We start from the raw sequence: 17,069 nt of genomic DNA, 5'->3' as shown, positions 1-17,069 counted from the left end.
AGATTATTTATTTATTTATTTGACAGAGAGGGAGATACAGCGAGAGAGGGAACACAAACAGGGGGAGTGGGAGAGGGAGAAGAAGGCTTCCCACAGAGCAGGGAGTCTGATGTGGCACTCGATCCCAGGACCCTGGGATCTTGACTTGAGCCAAAGGCAGACGCTTAACGACTGAGTCGCCCAAGCACCCTGAATTTACCAATTTCTTCAAGGTTGTATAACTTTTCAAAGTAGTTTCTTATAATCCTTTTTATTTCTGTGGTATCAGTTGTAACATCCCTTTTATTTCTGATTTTGAGTCCTTCTCACTTTTTTCTTCAGTGAATCTGGTTACGCTTATGAATTCTGTTTATTTTTTTTCAAAGAACCATCTCTCATTGATATTTTTGTTGTCTTTTTAGTCTCTATTTCATTATTTCTGCTCTTGTCTTTGTTATTTTTTTTTTTCTTCTACCAACTCTGGCCTCCTTTGTCCTTCTTTTTCTAGTTCACTGAGGTGCCAAGTTAAGTTCTTTATTTCATACTTTTCTTGTTTCCTGAAGTAGGCATTTATCACTATGAACTTTTTTCTTAGACCTACTGATACTGAATCTCATAAATTCTGGTATGTTATATTGTTTTTTTTTTCAAGGAATTTTTAAATTTCTTTTTTGATTTCTTTGGCACATTTGTGAATTTTCCAGTTTTCTTCATGTAATTAATTTCTATTAGAGTCAGAAAAGGTGCTTGATATGATATCAGTTCTCTTAAATTTATTAAGACTGGTTTTGTAGCCTAACATATGATCTATCTTGGAAAGTAGTCCATGTGCATTTGAAAAGAACATGTATTCTGTTGCTTTTGGATGGCATGAGGGATAAGAAGAGAGAACTAATGACCTAGGTTCTAGGAACAGCTCTGAACCCAGAGTCTTGCTCTCCTGGAGCTCACCCTCTACTGGGGGCAATAGAAAACAGAAAATGATGTGAGATAAGCTTGGGTAGCAACGGGGACTTTGAAAACAGGAAAGCAGGGTCAGGTACTAGAACATACAGTACAGGGTGGGGAAGTAATTTCAATAAGATGGTTGAAGAAGGTCTCCCTGAGGAGGGAGCATGGGGCAGAAACACACACGAGTGGAGGGATGCTCCACATGGAAAGTCCACCAAAGGAGAGGAGGCAGCAAGTGAAAAGTGCTGAGATGGGAATGTGGAGGCACCGGGGGGGGGGGGTGATCTGAAGAGCAGGTGGCCAGGAGGGACATGGAGAGGGTGACATGGTCAGGCCAGGACCATGCAGGCTTATGGAGACCCCAGGAGGGCTTCTGGACTTGTTCTAAATGTAATGGGAAGACAGTGAAGAATGAAGAACCCTCCGTGGGGCATAGCCACAGGGGGCACCATGTGCATGGACCACACTGTGAAGGAGTCTCCCTGGAGTTGGCTGAGTGGGTGGCCCTGTGACCCCAACTCTCCTCCCCGTGGAATTGGGGAGGCTCATGGGTTCCAGGCCCCACCCTCTAGCACCAGAGGCTCAGAATCCTTCTCCACCAGGGACCCCAAAGGAACTCGGTCACATCCTTGGAGCAGACTGTGCCAGGCCTAGTCTCTGCCGCCATTTTCAGGGGCAGACCTGAAAGAGACCCGTTGACGCAGAGGTGGAGCAGACCTGATCAGTTCTTTATGGGAAAAGGATGCAGTCGGTAATCTGACACATCTGTGACCCCAGAGAGATCTCAAGTTCAAGTCCCAGATGGGATGCTGTGAGGTCGTAGGTGCACTGGAAAAAGCCACGGGAATGGCAGTTATGCCAGCATGAGTAGACCTGGTTGATGCAGACAGTGTGGAGCAAATTGCAGTAACGAAGGTGTATGCACCACATGTGGACGAAGGACTGCAGCTTGACCACTGCCCTTTCTTGCTGTGTTTAAGACTCTAGGGCTATTCGTCATTTGTCCTCCAGCAGCTTTGTCAGCATCAGCTTCCACCAGTGCTGAATGACACATGCTCTGAGGGCCGCGTGCAGCAAGGTCCTGCACGCTAGGGTGCCCTGCCACGTGCCTGGATCTTTATGGCTTTCTGCTCTCGGTCAGGGTGCTTCCTTTTCTTTGGGGAGAAAGGTGGCAGAGATAAACAAAGGATCCTCAGGGAACATTCCCCACCCACCTTAGCTCCAGGGCATGCCAAGCAGGGCTTGCTCAGAAGTTCAGGAGCACTGGGCAGGGAGCCAGTAGACCAGATAGGTGTCTGGTCTCTGCGCCTCTCTCTCAATGGACCTCAGATTGCCCCCCGGGGCTCAGGCTCCTGGACTGTAGAATGGAACATTCTGGCACTAGCTATCCTGGCTGGCCTGTCTGGAAGAAGCACGCCATGCACCACGTTCCACCTGGGCCTGGGCCTGGCCACCTACCTGGGCTGCGTATTCCTTCCCCTCCACCCCACCCAGGTGGCTGGAGAAGTGGCAGTCTTTGTTTGCATTCATGCCTGACTCCATCCAGCTCAACCCACAACCTGCTGTGTCTCTCCATCAAGTCGCAGTAGTACAAGTTTCCCTGCTCCATGCAGTGTGGAGTCCTTCTCATTTATCTCTCACTTTCACTTCGTGGGGTTCTCACATCTTAAACGTCAGTTAGCACGCATACGTGCACACGTGTACACGCACACTCCCACACAGTTCTATACTCGGCTTTCCCTGCACGTGGCAATGCCTTCTCCAAACACAGCCTCACTGCCCCACTCCCCAGCTTGGCAGGGTCTGAGTCCCACTTGTCAGGGGTTCCCGTCCTTACGACCAAGTCTCTGTGCCTCCGTCACCCACCTTTCTCCGACCAAGAAGGAACTTGGAGGAGAGGATAACCAAGGATAAAGCAGAATGTCCCAAGCCAATCAGGATGAATGGTTGCCCTACTCATTCCAGCTCTGGGTAGGGCAACCGTTCATTTCAATTGGCCTGGACATTCTGGCTTATGCTTATTGTTCTCGAGGAATCATCAAAGCCCAACCTTGTACTCACACATGGAACCTGGTCCCGGTGACAGATTCCAGGATCATGCCATGCTATGGGGCACAGAGAAGACAACTCAACACTCCTTGCAAATAAGAGTCACCCTCAACTTTGAAGGCCTCCATTGACCTGCCTTTGGTGGAGGGGATGGAGTTGGAAGTAGAGACTCTTCTTTCTCTATCTCTTTCTCTTTCTTTTTCTCTTTCCCTTTCCCTTTTTATTTTTCTTTCTCTTTCCCTTTCTCTTTTTCTTTCATCACTGTGGTTTCATCTGGGTCCTTCTTAATGATTTCATTCTTCTGTAATTAGAGTTTACAAGGGAAAAATATCAGTAAGTCTTCTCCATACAATTGTGTGGCAAGTCCACCACACACTACCGACTTGCCCAGAGATCCTAGATGTAGGACTTGCATCCTCAGTTAACTGTGGAAGTCCACCTTCCCCTGCTTGCAACTTTGGGTGGCTCTCTCTTATATGACATCCAATTCCCATGCCTTTGATATAGATGATTCATATACCTCAGGTCAGCAATCCCCTAAATTCCCCATAGTTAGGAGCTCAATTGTCCCATCGCTTTTAGGTCTGCACTCTACTTTGAGACCCATACAATTTGTTGCATGTATCAGTAGTCGGTTCCTTTTTACTGCTGAATAGTAGATGTACCACGGCTTGATTAACAATTCACCCATTTGGGTTAGGTCCACTTTTTTTGGCTATTACTCTACTATGAAATTTTTGTAGTTGTTTTTATTTATGTTTTCAGTTTTCTTGGATATATACTTCAGAGTGGATTTGCTGGGTCTTATGGTAACTCTATATTTAGCTCTTGAGAAACCAACAAACTCTTTCCACGCCAGCCATTCCACTTTACATTCCCAAGATCAGTGTGTGTAAGGTCCAGTTTCTCCTATCTTACTATCTGCTATATTTCAGATATTACCATATTGCTGAGACACAGCCAACTGCATTTGCTGATGTAAATGGGAATGAACAGAGATAAGTAAAAGGGAGGGTTCAGAAAGGAATTTAAATCAAATAGATTTGATGGATGGTCAAGACACAAGGAGAACCAAATTTGTATAGAATCAAGAAGGTGGGGAATGAGAATCCTGTTTTTGCCACATTATCTTTGAAAGTACTGTATGTTATTTATACACAACTAATGAGTCATTGAACACTACATCAAAAACTGATGATGTGTTTTATATTGGCTAAATGAATTTAAATTAAAAAAACAAAAAGAAAGGAAAAAAAACCCATTAGACATAAAAACAATATGTCAAGTACGAAGCCATACCTTTGGTATAGAATTCAAAGGCCGTATCAGGGATAGCGATATAGATTTGAGTGTCATCAGGATATAACAGATATTTAAGACCATGTGACTGGATGATATTATCCAGGAGTACACATTAAGTGGAACTAAAAAAAGTTTTAAGACTGAACCTCTCATAGTTTAGTGGTTCATCAGCAAAGAAGCCATTGATAAAATTAAGAAGAAGCAGCCAGTGAAGAGCACCAGAAGAGTAAAGTGGAGGGGTGACTTGGGATGGGGCAAGGACAACTCATTTCTTTCTTTCTTTTTCTATTTCTTTAAGATTTTATTTATTTATTTTATTTTAGAGAGCAAGCCTAAGCGAGAGGGGGAGGGGCAAAGAGGGCGGGAGAGAATCTCAAACGGAGTCCATGCTGAGTGTGGAGCCCGACACAGGGCTCAATCTCAAGACCCTGAAATCATGCCCTGAGCTGAAACCAAGAGCCAGACACTTAACCAACTAACCTAGTTGATTAACTAGGTAGGTTAACCAACCAACCTAGGAGCCCCTATTATTCAGCTTTTAAAAGGAGGAAATTCTGACACACACTACAACGTGGATGAACCTTGGCAATATTATGCTCTGTGAAAGAAGCCAGTTACAAAATACTGTATTATGTCTACTTTTATGAGAAACCTAGAGTATCTACTTTCGGAGAGACAGAAAGCAGAAATGGGATTGCCGAGGGTGGTGCGGGGAGGTTTGGGAAGGTATGGAGAGATTGTTTAATGGGTGCAATGTGTCAGTTTGGGGAGACGAGAAAGTGCTTGAGACAGATAGTGATGATGGTCGTACAACAATTTGAATAGACTTAGTTACGAACCATACACTTAAACTTTAACACTTCAAATTAAAAACTAATCATTACAATGTAAATTTCATGTTATATGTATCTTACTGCAATTTTCTTGTCCTTTACTTGTTTGTTTGTTTGTTTGTTTTTTAAAGATTTTATTTGTCAGAGAGAGAGTAAGCACAAGCAGGGGGAGAGGCAGGCAGAGGAGGCAGAGGGAGAAGCAGGCTCCCCACCGAGCAAGGGGCCCCACGCAGGACTTGATCCCAGAACCCTGGATCATGACCTGAGCAGAAGGCAGTGGCTTACCCCATTGAGCCACCCAGATGTCCCATCCTTTTTTAAATTATTATTATTATTAACATATAATGTATTATTTGTTTGAGGGATACAGGTCTGTGATTCATTAGTCTTAGACAATTCACAGCACTCACCACAACACATACACTCCCCAGGGTCCATCACCCAGCCACCCCGTCCCTCCCATGCCCTCAGTTTGTTTCCCGAGATTAAGAGACTCTTATGGTTTATCTCCCTCTCTGCTTTCTTCTTGTTTCATTTTTTCCTCTTTTCCCCTATGATCCTCTGTCTTGTTTCTCAAATTCCACATATCAGTGAGATCATATGATAATTGTCCTTCTCTGATTGACTTACTTTACTTAGCATAATACCCTCTAGTTCCATCCACATTATTGCAAATGGCAAGATTTCGTTTTTTGATGGCTGCATAATATTCCATTGTGTATATACATCACATCTTTTTTTTTTTTTAAGATTTTATTTATTTATTTCAGAGAGAGAGAGAACATGAGAGGGGAGAAGGTCAGAGGTAGAAGCAGACTCCCCATGGAGCTGGGAATCTGATGCGGGACTCGATCCTGAGACTCTGGGCTCATGACCTGAGCTGAAAGCAGTGGCTTAACCAACTGAGACACCCAGGTGCCCCACACATCACATCTTCTTATCCATTCATCAAAGACAACTCATTTTAATTCAAGGAGAGTGCGATGTTCTGAAGTCAAAGAGAGAGTGTTTCAAGTAAGATAGAGTGGTCAACCTGTAGTCTGATGCAGAGAGAGGGAAGAGGGAAGAAAACTCACCATTGTCACGCAAGCAAGTTAGCTGGTGATTTTAGATGGTGTAGTTTTTGTTGTTTAACCAACCACCCAAAACATAAAGGCTTAAAACAATAACCATTTACACAGCTCATAGTTCTGTGGAGTAACAATGGGTTAGGCTCATCTGGGTGATTCTTTTTTTTTTTTTTTTAAGATTTTATTTATTTATTTGACACAGAGAGAGATCACAAGTAGGCAGAGAAGTAGGCGAGAGGGAGGGAGGGAAGCAGCTCCCTGCTGAGCAGAGAGCCCAATTCGGGACTCGATCCCAGGACCCTGAGATCATGACCTGAGCTGAAGGCAGAGGCTTAACCCTCTGAGCCACCCAGGCACCCCTCATCTGGGTGTTTCTTTTCTCAGCTGGGCCCACTCAAAAATATGTGGTCAGTTGGCAGGTGTGATAGAAGCTAGTGGTGTAAGATTGGCCTTATCAGAGATGGCTCGTCTCTGTCCCATGTGGTGTCTCATGCTACAGCAGTAGTCTCCTTGTTTACATGGTGGATGGTTTTTCAAGACCTCTTGAAGTCTAGGCTTGCAACTGGCACAATATTGCTTTCACTGCATACTAGTGACCAAAGAAAGTCACAGGGAAGCCTAGATACAAAAGGAGGTTTCTTTTTTTTTTTAAGTATTTTTTTTTAAATTTTATTTATTTATTTGACAGAGAGAAATCACAAGTACGCTGAGAGGCAGGCAGAGAGAGAGAGAAGGAAGCAGGCTCCCTGCTGAGACCATGACCTGAGCCAAAGGCAGAGGCTTTAACCCACTGAGCCACCCAGGCACCCCTGGACTCAATGGGGCGTCTGGGTGGCTCAGTCAGTTAAGAGGCTGCCTTCGGCTCAGGTCATGATCCTGGGGTCCTCAGATCGAGTCCCACATCAGATCACGTTCCTTGCTGGGTGGAGAGCCTGCTTCTCCCTCTCCCTCTGCCTGCCTGCAGCTCTCCCTGCTTGTGTGCGCGCGTTCTCTCTCTGTGTCAAATAAATAAAATATTTTTTTAAAAATAGAGGGAGGGGGCACCTGGGTGTCTCAGTGGGTTAAGCCTCTGCCTTCCGCTCAGGTCATGATCTCAGGGTCCTGGGATCGAGCCCTGCTTTGAGCTCTCTGCTCAGCAGGGAGTCTGCTTTCCTCTCTCTCTGCCTGCTTCTCTATTTGTGATATCTCTCTCTCTCTCTCTGTGTGTCAAATAAATAAATAAATAAAGTCTTTTTAAAAAATGGAGGGAGAGAGAGAGAGAGCCAATGGCTGTGAGCCCCAGCTGGCCCACAATGCCAGGCTGAGAGAGCACAGATCCAGAGGCCACTCTCATAAGAGGAGGTGTCCAGAGTCTTTGGGATTATAAAGACCCCCCCCAAAGCCAGCTGCAAGTTCAGGAGACAAGGATGGTTCCAGGGTGAGGAACTGGAGACTTGGCTCTGGATGTGTGACAACAGCCTCAGGTGCCAGCTTCAGATGTGGACAGAGTCAGTGGCATTCGGGCACAGTCAGCCCAAAGCAGGGGCGACAGGCACTAAAGGGTGGGAGTCGGAGGACAGACAGCTGTCTCCCTCCGCAGAAGAGGGACAGCAGGACCCTTGGGGGCTTCGTGGTGTGCGAGTCACTGAGACACACAAAACCTGGTCAGACATTTATTGGGGTGGTGGAGCCGGTTCTCCACCCTGCAGTACTTTTAGACTGATAGGATTTCGATGTGGAACTCGGGCTGCCCAGGAGGGACGTCGTACTGGTCCTGTAGATGGTCATCGGTCTGTAAGGCGAAGCAGCTTTTTGGGACCTGGAGGATGCAGAGGGCGTGCCATATGTGGCAGTAACGTCGGTGGCACTGCCACATGCGAACCCAGGACTGGAGCCTGACGGCTGCCTTCTCCTGGATGACGTAGATCTTCAGCAGGTCCTGCCGCCGCTGAAGAACCCGCCTGCACAGCACCGCCCTCCACCAGTTCTGGATCACCCAGGCCCAGAGGGCGGCCGCCAGCAGGGTGCGGCGCACCAGGGTGCCACGCCACCAGGCCTGGATTTTCCTGGCCGCCTTGATCCGGGCCTTGATCCGGGCCTTGATCCGGGCTCTGCGGCGTTTCTCGCGAAGCCGCTGACCAAGCAAAGCAGAGGACTCTGCGTGAATGCGTTGTGAAAGCCCACTAGGCTGGCGTCTGCCACGGAGGAGCTCTCATCTTCTCTCTTAGCAACCAGGCTTCCCCCAGGTGGTTCTGGGGACCCAGGAGTCCCGGGTGGGGTTTTGCCTCTACTGTCTTGTCTGTGGCCACAGACACATGGGCTCATCCTCTGAGTCTCGGGGTCCTCATCTACACAAGGGGGAGATGCTTCCTCTCTGGTCTTCCCAGGTTCATGGAATCAGTGGAAACACTTTCTGATCCAGAAGCCCTGGCATGGGTGTGAGGGACTGAAAGTTCCTCTGACGATGACCCTTTCTGTGTTTATGGCCTGCAGCTCAGCCCCAATCCCCGCCTGGGATATCGCCTCCTGACGCTTCCACGCCATGCCATGACCTTTTGAGATCTCGCTCTTACCTCACTTCTCTTAATTTCCATTACTACCTCTCGGTCACCCCCATATCCTTCCAGCTTTCCAGTGCCCTCTGCCGTGCCCCAGCTGCCCCACCTTGCTGCTGTCTCTTCAAGCTTCACACAGCTCACGTACAACAGGGAGGGAATTTATGGGGACAAGAGAGACACACTGAAGTGACTCCTTAGCTGTGGGACCAGAGATGGCTCCTCCCCTTTTCCGGGGGCTCTGTGGCCAGATGATCAGTGATCTGTGGTTCTCTCCTACTCCTGGGCGCCACCTACCTTCAGTCTTTCTTCCTCTAGTGCATCCTCATCTGGACCAGACTTCTGCAATCAGAATATAGGGAGAAAGCATGAGTGGGGACCAGCTTCTGGGCGGAGTCCTCAAAGCCCTACCTCCCCATTTTTTCTGAGTCCTTTGAAGTCATCTGGTGTGTCCTTCTGCCATGGGCCGGCTCCCCATCCCCAGGGAGGGGGGGTGCCTGTCTTACGCAGCATTTATTGCCCATGGTTTGGGGCAGTCTTTCTGGTGTTCACACCCCCTCTGGTTGCCGCTCCATTGGTCCTGCCAGAGGCAGAAAGGGTGGAAGAGGGGGAGATGACCATGATGTCACAAGGGCAACTATGACCCAGGGACCAGGTGGCCTTCTTCAGGCTCAAAGTTGTTGGATAAAGAGGAAACATCTGCCCATTTCCCTCCTGCCAGGGATGGGCTAATGTTCTTTGTGAAACCACAGCCCCCGTGAGTCTGTCCTTTCCCAAGGGTGACTTCTATTCAGCCCACCCACAGGACCTTCCTGTCATCAACCACTGAGGACAGCAGCTCACCCAACGCTGAGAAAGGCGTATGGGCTCAGGCTGCTCTCTGCGTCCTGCCTTCTCTGCCACTGTGCCCTTCCTCAATGTGTGGGAATGAGGATCATTGTGAATATGGAGGCTGAACTGAAGGGGCCAAGGAAGGGTTAGGATGGAGGTACCTCAGCCAATTTCTACACCCTCCCAACTGCTGTAACCCTCTGTTCTTTTGCTGTTTGGTGCTTAATAAGCCAATATATGATTTTTTTCTTTTTTTAAAAAAATATTTTATTTATTTATTTGATAGTGTGAGACACAGGGAGAGATGGAACACCAGCAGGGAGAATGGGAGAGGGAGAAGCAGGCTTCCCACCTAGTAAGGAGCCCAATGCAGGGCTTGATCCCAGGACCCTGGAATCATGACTGAGCCAAAGGCGGATGCCCAGGCAACCCATGTTAGAAGAATCTTTAAACAGTGATGCCACTAATGTGTTCTACTCTGAGAATCCTGGTATATAATTAATCTCTGAGCTAACCATCCCATATCCCTCGTACCCAATAGGTATGTTGTTCTCAGCCTCTCTGAGATCATTGTATGAGGCATGTTAGTTTATAAAATTTGTATGACCCAACTCTGGGAAGCCTTACTGTATTGGTGTCTAAAAAATAATTTCTACCAGGATGCCCAGTTGGCTCAGTCAGTTAAGTGCCTGCCTCCAGTTCAGATCATGATCCCAAGGTTCTGGGTTGGAGCTCCACATGGGCTCCCTGCTCAATGGGGAGCCTGCTTCTCCCTCTCCCTCTGTTGCTTCCCCTGTTTATGCTATCTTGCTCTTCTTCTCTGTCAAATAAGTCAATAAAAATCTTTAAAAAAATAATAAAAGAAATAATTTCTACCTTTTAATTTTCTCAATTTAATACTTATAGAAATCCTACTAGTTCATCATTGATCGATCCTCTTATTTTCCAATATATTCTACACAATTTTGTTTTATTTTATTTATTTATTTATTTATTTATTTATTTATTTTTGAGAGAGAGCATGAGCAGGGGAGGAGCAGAGGGAGAGGGACAAGCAGACTCCATGCTTAGCAGGGATCCTGATGTGGGGCTTGACCCCATGACCCTGAGATCATGACCTGAGCTGAAATCAAGAGTAGCTCATTTAACCAACTGTGCCTCCCAGGCACCCCTATGCTATTTTCTAACTCTGTTTTTTTGTTCTACTTTTTGGAAGATTTTCTCCATTTTTAAAAGAGTCTTAACTTTCAAGAGCTCGTTCTTGTCCTCAGACTATTCTCCTTTTGTAGCACACTATTCTTGTTTCATTGGTTTGTTATCTTTTACTAGGAATATTAGTTTTAATTGTTTGTTTGGTTTTTTAAAACTTTTTCTTGTTTCCCATATTGTCTCTATTTAATTTAATTCCCCTTTTTTCTGTTTTTGTTTTTATCTCCGTCTCTCATGTTTATAATCCTTGGTTGTCTCTTCATGTGTATAAGCATGGCACTGGAATGCCAAAGGGAAGCTCAGTGTGCATCGGTGGGGCTTACTAATTGGCGCCACTCAGTGTAGGTTAATAAGGCAGAGTTGGGTTTTGTTTCAGTGGGGTGGTGGGCCAAATACCACTATTCACTTGTTTTATTCTTTGGAACTTGTGATAGATTGCTTTAATCATCCTAGGTGCATATATTTTCCTATAGAACTTTGTGCTTTCTTCCCATAAGGGGAAAGAGCTATCGTCCTGTGCCTTGGGTTTAACAGTGCAACATGCTCTGGCCCGAGAGTAAAGTGGAATGATGAAAGGCAAATTTGACTTTGGCTTCAGAAGTCTTTGCCAATTTATGTTTGCCCTCTTGCACTTCTACCATTGCCAACAAGGAAGTGACGGGTAGCCTACTGGTATGAAAAGGAGGATGAGAGACATGTGGAGCAGAGCTTCCCCCACTGAAACACTGCCCAGGGCAACATGCTTACTGTGGTATGCCACTGAGGCTGTGGCAGTTTGCTATGCAGCATTTGTGTGGCAATAATTAACTGATGCCCCAGAGGGGAATCCCGGAGTCAGAGAGTAGAATGAAGCCTGAGCGCAAGCCTACAGGCAGGTGATCCAGCAGAGAGGGCTGGAGGCCTTGCTGTTTGGCCTGTGAAGTTTCAGTTAATCCCTCCATTTTGGTACGGAGCTTCACCTCTGCCTTCAGCCAAGACTGAAATCCCAGAGTCTAGATGCTCTCTGGTTCAGCTTATGCAGAAAATAAAACTTCTCTTCTGCTAGGGTGGAAGAGGGTTATTGTCCCGCTATACACATGAAGGAGGAGAATGGGGTGAAGGGGAAATACAACAAATTCTTTTTATTTGTTTATTTTTTTTTAAATTAATTCTAGCGAAATAAGTCAAGCAGAGAAAGACAACTATCATATGATCTCCCTGATATGAGGAAGTGGAGATACAACATGGGGGGTTAAGTGGGTAGGAGAAGAATAAATGAACAAGATGGGATTGGGAGGGAGACGAACCATAAGTGACTCTTAATCTCACAAAACAAACAGGGTTGCTGGGGGGAGGGAGGTTGGGAGAAGGGGGGTGGGGTTATGGACATTGGGGAGGGTATGTGCTATGGTGAGTGCTATGAAGTGTGTAAACCTGGCGATTCACATACCTGTACCCCGGGGGTTAAAATATATTATATGTTTATAAAAAAATTAAAAATTAAAAAAAATTTAATTCTATATTTTTCAGTGTTCCAAGATTCATTGTTTATGCACCACAGCCAGAGCTCCATGCAATACGTGCCCTCCTTAATCCCCACCACCAGGCTCTCCCAACTTTGGAAAACAAATTCTTTTAAATGTTTATTCCTCGGGGTGCCTGGGTGGCTCAGTGGGTTAAGGCTCTGCCTTTGGCTCAGGTCATGGTTTCAGGGTCCTGGGATCGAGCCTCGCATTGGGCTCTCTGCTCAACAGGGAGCCTGCTCCCCCCGCCCCCACCCCCTGCCTGCCCCTCTGCCTACTTGTGATCTCTCTCTCTGTCAAATAAATAAATAAAATCTTTTAAAAAAATAAATGTTTATTCCTCATCTCAGATTCTTAGTGGTTGGTGCCTCAATTACATACTGTTGTTATTATATTCTTGTGGTACATTTTAATGTGACTTATGGTATTCCCACCTCCTAGTCTCTTTTTTTTTAAATTGTCTTGACTAATTATGGACACTTATTCAATGTGATTTTTTTTTTTGTATAGGTTTGTCAAGTTCCCAAAAAGTCTTCATGAGATATTTATAGGAATTGAATTTAACTTATAAATTTGGAGATAACTGACAACTTTACAATGGTAACTCATTCTATCAATAACTATATGGTATATTTCTCCTTTTATTTAGTCTTCTTTTGTAGCCTTTGAGTTATGGACAGAAGTGGCATGTGTAAGGGTGATGGGTATTAAGGAGGGCACGTGTTGCAATGGGCACTGCAAACAATGAAACATGGAAGACTGTATCAAAAGGTAACGAAGTACTGTATGGTGACTAACATAATAAAAAAAAGTATTTGTAAAAAAAAAAAAGAGAGAGAGAGAGAGAGAAGAAGTGGTATGTGTAACTTCAAGGATATGCCCTAAAAGAGAAGGAGTATGACTTTCTCTTCCTCTTTTCTCCTTGCTGGCTAGACTGGATGGGAATATTGAAATTGAAGTAGCTGCGGTGTCTAGGTGGCTCAGTCAGTTAAGCTCTGACTCTTGATCTCAGCGCAGGTCTTGATCTCAAGGTCGTGAGTTTGGGCCCCAGGTTGGGCTCCAATAGTGTGGCGCCTCCTTAAAAAACAAAACAACAATAACAAAAAGAGGGGCGCCTGGGTGGCTCAGTGGAGTAAAGCCTCTGCCTTCAGCTCAGGTCATGATCTCATCATGGTCTCATGATCTCAGGGCCCCCTTCCCTGCCTGCCTCTCTGCCTACCTGTGATCTCTGCCTGTCAAATAAATAAAATCTTAAAAAAAAAAAAAAAAAAAAAACAACAAAAAAAAGAAACCTCAGGAGCCATTCAGGATCATGAAGTGACCTTGGGCTAGAGATTATATATAGCCAAGTAGCAAGTTAGAAGGGGCAGGATTCCTCCCCCTGTGAAGTTCCAACTGGGCCTGGGCACCTATTTCTGAACTTCTTTGGGAAAGAGAAATAAACTTCCAATTTATTTGAAGTTTGTTACTTTGGTTGTGTTGGCATTCACAGTGACCACATAGTTACGCTCCACCCCAGTGGTGCTCAAAGTGGTCTCTAGAACAGAAGTCATAGCATCACCTGGAAACTTATTAGGGATACCCGTTCTTGGGACCCTCTACTGAATCAGAAGTGCTGGGTGGATCCCAGGGATCTTTTTTAATGAGCCCTCTACGTGGTTGTAACATATGCTACTGTTTGAAAAGCATTGGTCTATTTCTCTCCTAGGTCCAACACATATAATAGGATTTCCATGGGACGACTGCCTACTCTTTTTAGGAGGTAGAGCTCAGAGGTTATCCTGGAAGTGAAGGCTGCCACACATATGCTTTGTGTAAGCTGAGTAGAGGGCAAGGGAAGGATGGGACAATTTTATTTATTCCTAATACAGTTGTTTCATAAATGGCTGATGGTTGCCCATGGCTCCCTCCTGCTGACTTGTTGAACTAGGCTAATTAAAGACTCCACATTTGGCTCATAGGTGACCAATCCATGATTAGATTAATATTCTGGCCATTCTGATTCTAGATAATTGGAAGAATTACCCATTAATCCACAACACTTTTCCATTTCACCACGCTACACAGCATTACAAGAATGCTTTGGTCCTTTGGGCACATTAAATGAGAGATAATTCCACACTTACTGTCAAGAATTCCCTAAGCACACCTTCTGCCAAGTTTCTAATTAAAAAACTAATTTTTGAAAACCACTTTCTGAAAACCAGCTCACATAAAATTCAATCTAAGTGTTTATTAATCTATTGAGATCTCCTATTCTTTTGCTATATGTCTCAGCAAACTGACTTAAGTGAAAATGAAGGTTGATTGTCTCACAAAATGAATTCCCATAGTATAGGTAGTGGTAGCTTCAGGCATGGCTGGATCCAGAGGCCCAAAGCAATCCTCAGAGCTTCCTTTCTCTCCTGGCACCTGTTGGATCTACTTTCCTGTGTCAACTCCATTCTCAGCTATTTCCATGTGGTGTCTATAGCAGCTCTGGTTTCATAATCTTTATAGTTGGCAATCCTAAGAGTTCCAAAACCATACCAGAATGGAGACTCACTGGCCTGACTTGCGCCATGCGCTCATCCCTGAACCATAGGCATAAAATATTCTGACATTCCTCTAAGTACTTGCACATATCCTAGGCTGATCCATGATGGATGATGGATGATGGATGATGCCTCCATCATCCAGGAGCAACCATGCTGGTGCCCTCCATGAGACCTGTCCCTCTCATCTTTGTGGAGTTCTTAGGGATAAGGAGTAAGCAGGGTCTAGAAGAGCAGAACTGTGTCTGAGAATTGGCAGGTTAACTATTAACGATCTCTATCAGAAACATACAGATCCAGAAAATCCAGCAAATTGAAACGACAGAGACAAGGAGACATGACATTATGAAATGTGTAGAGAAGAAGGTCTGGACCGAAGGAGAAAGATACTGAGGAACATAAACAGATAATTATATAGTGAAAGATGAAATTATGAGAGATAGACAGAGACACATAGGCAGATGAAAAGCAACGGGGAAGGATCTGTAGCTGAAATGAAGAGACAACAGTAGATCCCCCCTCCACCACCTGGTACACACACACACACACACTCACACATATGGGAACGTTATCAGGGAGGGATAATAACTCAAGAAGCCCTAGAATAATGTGTCTATTGGGCATGACGGTTCGAAGATGGTTGTCGAAGCGATTCATTCAGGGATGGTAGGACATGTGTTTCTAGAAAGTAGGGTGTGAACCATAGTGAAACCACAAATCCATGGTCTGGTAGGATCATGTACTCATTCATTACATAAGTATTTACTGAAACCACCAAAGAAAGCCACAACCTAATGAAAAGTCTCTTTTCAAAACTTGAACAGATGTTCCTCCAAAGGTGTGCAAATGGCCAAAAAGCATGAGAAGATACCTAACATCATTCATCACAAGGGAAGTGCAAATAACACTGCAGTGAGATACCACTTCCCACTAAGTTGGCAAGAATTTGAAAAAAAGACAATAACAAGTGTCAACAAGAGTATAGGGAAATTGGAGGCTGTACATCGTTGGTGGGAATGTGAAATGGTGTAAATGCTAAGTATTCGTAGTGGCATCATTCACAGCAGCCAAAAGGTGCACCCAATCCAAATGTCTATCAAAAGATGAGTGGATAAACAAAAGCTGGTATAGCCAGACAAAACATACCAATCGCCCATAAAGAGTAACAAAGAGGGGCACGTGGGTGGCTCAGTGGGTTAAGCCTCTGCCTTCGGCTCAGGTCATGATCCCAGGGTCCTGGGATCAAGCCATGTTGGGCTCCTTGCTCAGTAGGAGCCTGCTTCTCCTTCTCCTTCTGCCTGCCACTTCCTTGTGCTCTTGCTCTGTCAAATAAATAAAATCTTCCAAATAAAAAAGCAACCAAGAACAAGAGGCACCTGGGTTGCTCAGTAAGGTTAAGCATCTGACTCTTGATTTTGGCTCAGATCATGATCTTATGGTTATGAGATCCAGACCCACACTGGGCTCCATGCTCAGAGGGGCATCTGCTTGAGATTCTCTCAGTCCCTCTAAAATAATAAATCTTTTTTAAAAAGTAATGAAGTACTGATGCATGCTACAGGGTGATGAGCCTCCGAAACGTGTTAAGTAAAACCAGACACAAAATATTTTATGATTTCATTTATACCGAAAGTGTCCCATAGGGAAATCTCTGGAGACAGGCTGCAGACTGGTGGTTGCCATTGGCTGGAGGAAGGGGTGTTGAAAAGTGATTGTTTCAGGGGCACAAGGTTTTCATTTAGGATGGTGAAAATGTTTTAGAACTTGGTACAGATGATAGTCGTTGCTTAACACCATGAAGGTACTAAATGCCACTGAATTGTTAGTCTTACGTTAATGGTTAAGGTTATGTGGTGAATCTAGAAATGGTTACGTGAAATGTACTTAAATTAGATTCATGTTCTGTGTCCTTTTATGTGATGGTCTGTCAGGTGCAACCATAACAGAATAGAAGCACAAGAACACAAAATCTGTTATACTCCGACGTCTGAAAGAGGAGGTCACCCCATGTCATGCAGGGTCACGGGGGAGGCATCAGGTGTGGTCGGGCGGCAGAAGACAGGACTGAGAAAACAGCTTTTCCCATGGCTTTTGTTGGAGTGGGAAAGGCAAGGCAGGATAGGGTGAACAGTGTAGGATTGACTGGTTTGAGTATTTTCTGTGGCCACGAAGTTATACAGATGCTTGGTACACCTGGTTTAGGACGATTAAAGCAGAGGACTATGGCCCCCTGGGGTGTACAGGACAAAGAAAGAGGAGGTATGGCCCTGCACTG

General features: G+C 45.2%; 1 protein-coding gene across 1 annotated transcript; it reads right to left on the bottom strand.

Annotated features, from left to right (window-relative positions):
* Positions 1-7,828: 7,828 nt before the first annotated feature.
* IQCF3 (IQ motif containing F3) lies at positions 7,829-9,321 on the bottom strand. Its single transcript, XM_059165180.1, has 3 exons — positions 9,225-9,321; positions 9,016-9,060; positions 7,829-8,297 (listed from the first exon to the last, which is right to left on the bottom strand). The coding sequence occupies exons 1-3, from the start codon at positions 9,240-9,242 to the stop codon at positions 7,878-7,880; spliced, it is 483 nt and encodes a 160-aa protein (XP_059021163.1). The 5' UTR covers positions 9,243-9,321; the 3' UTR covers positions 7,829-7,877.
* Between the last annotated feature and the right edge of the window lie 7,748 nt (positions 9,322-17,069).

This window comes from Mustela lutreola, chromosome 2 (assembly GCF_030435805.1).
Source record: "Mustela lutreola isolate mMusLut2 chromosome 2, mMusLut2.pri, whole genome shotgun sequence".
In the NCBI taxonomy this organism is placed as follows: domain Eukaryota; kingdom Metazoa; phylum Chordata; class Mammalia; order Carnivora; family Mustelidae; genus Mustela; species Mustela lutreola.
This window is presented reverse-complemented; position numbering and strand designations above follow the sequence as displayed.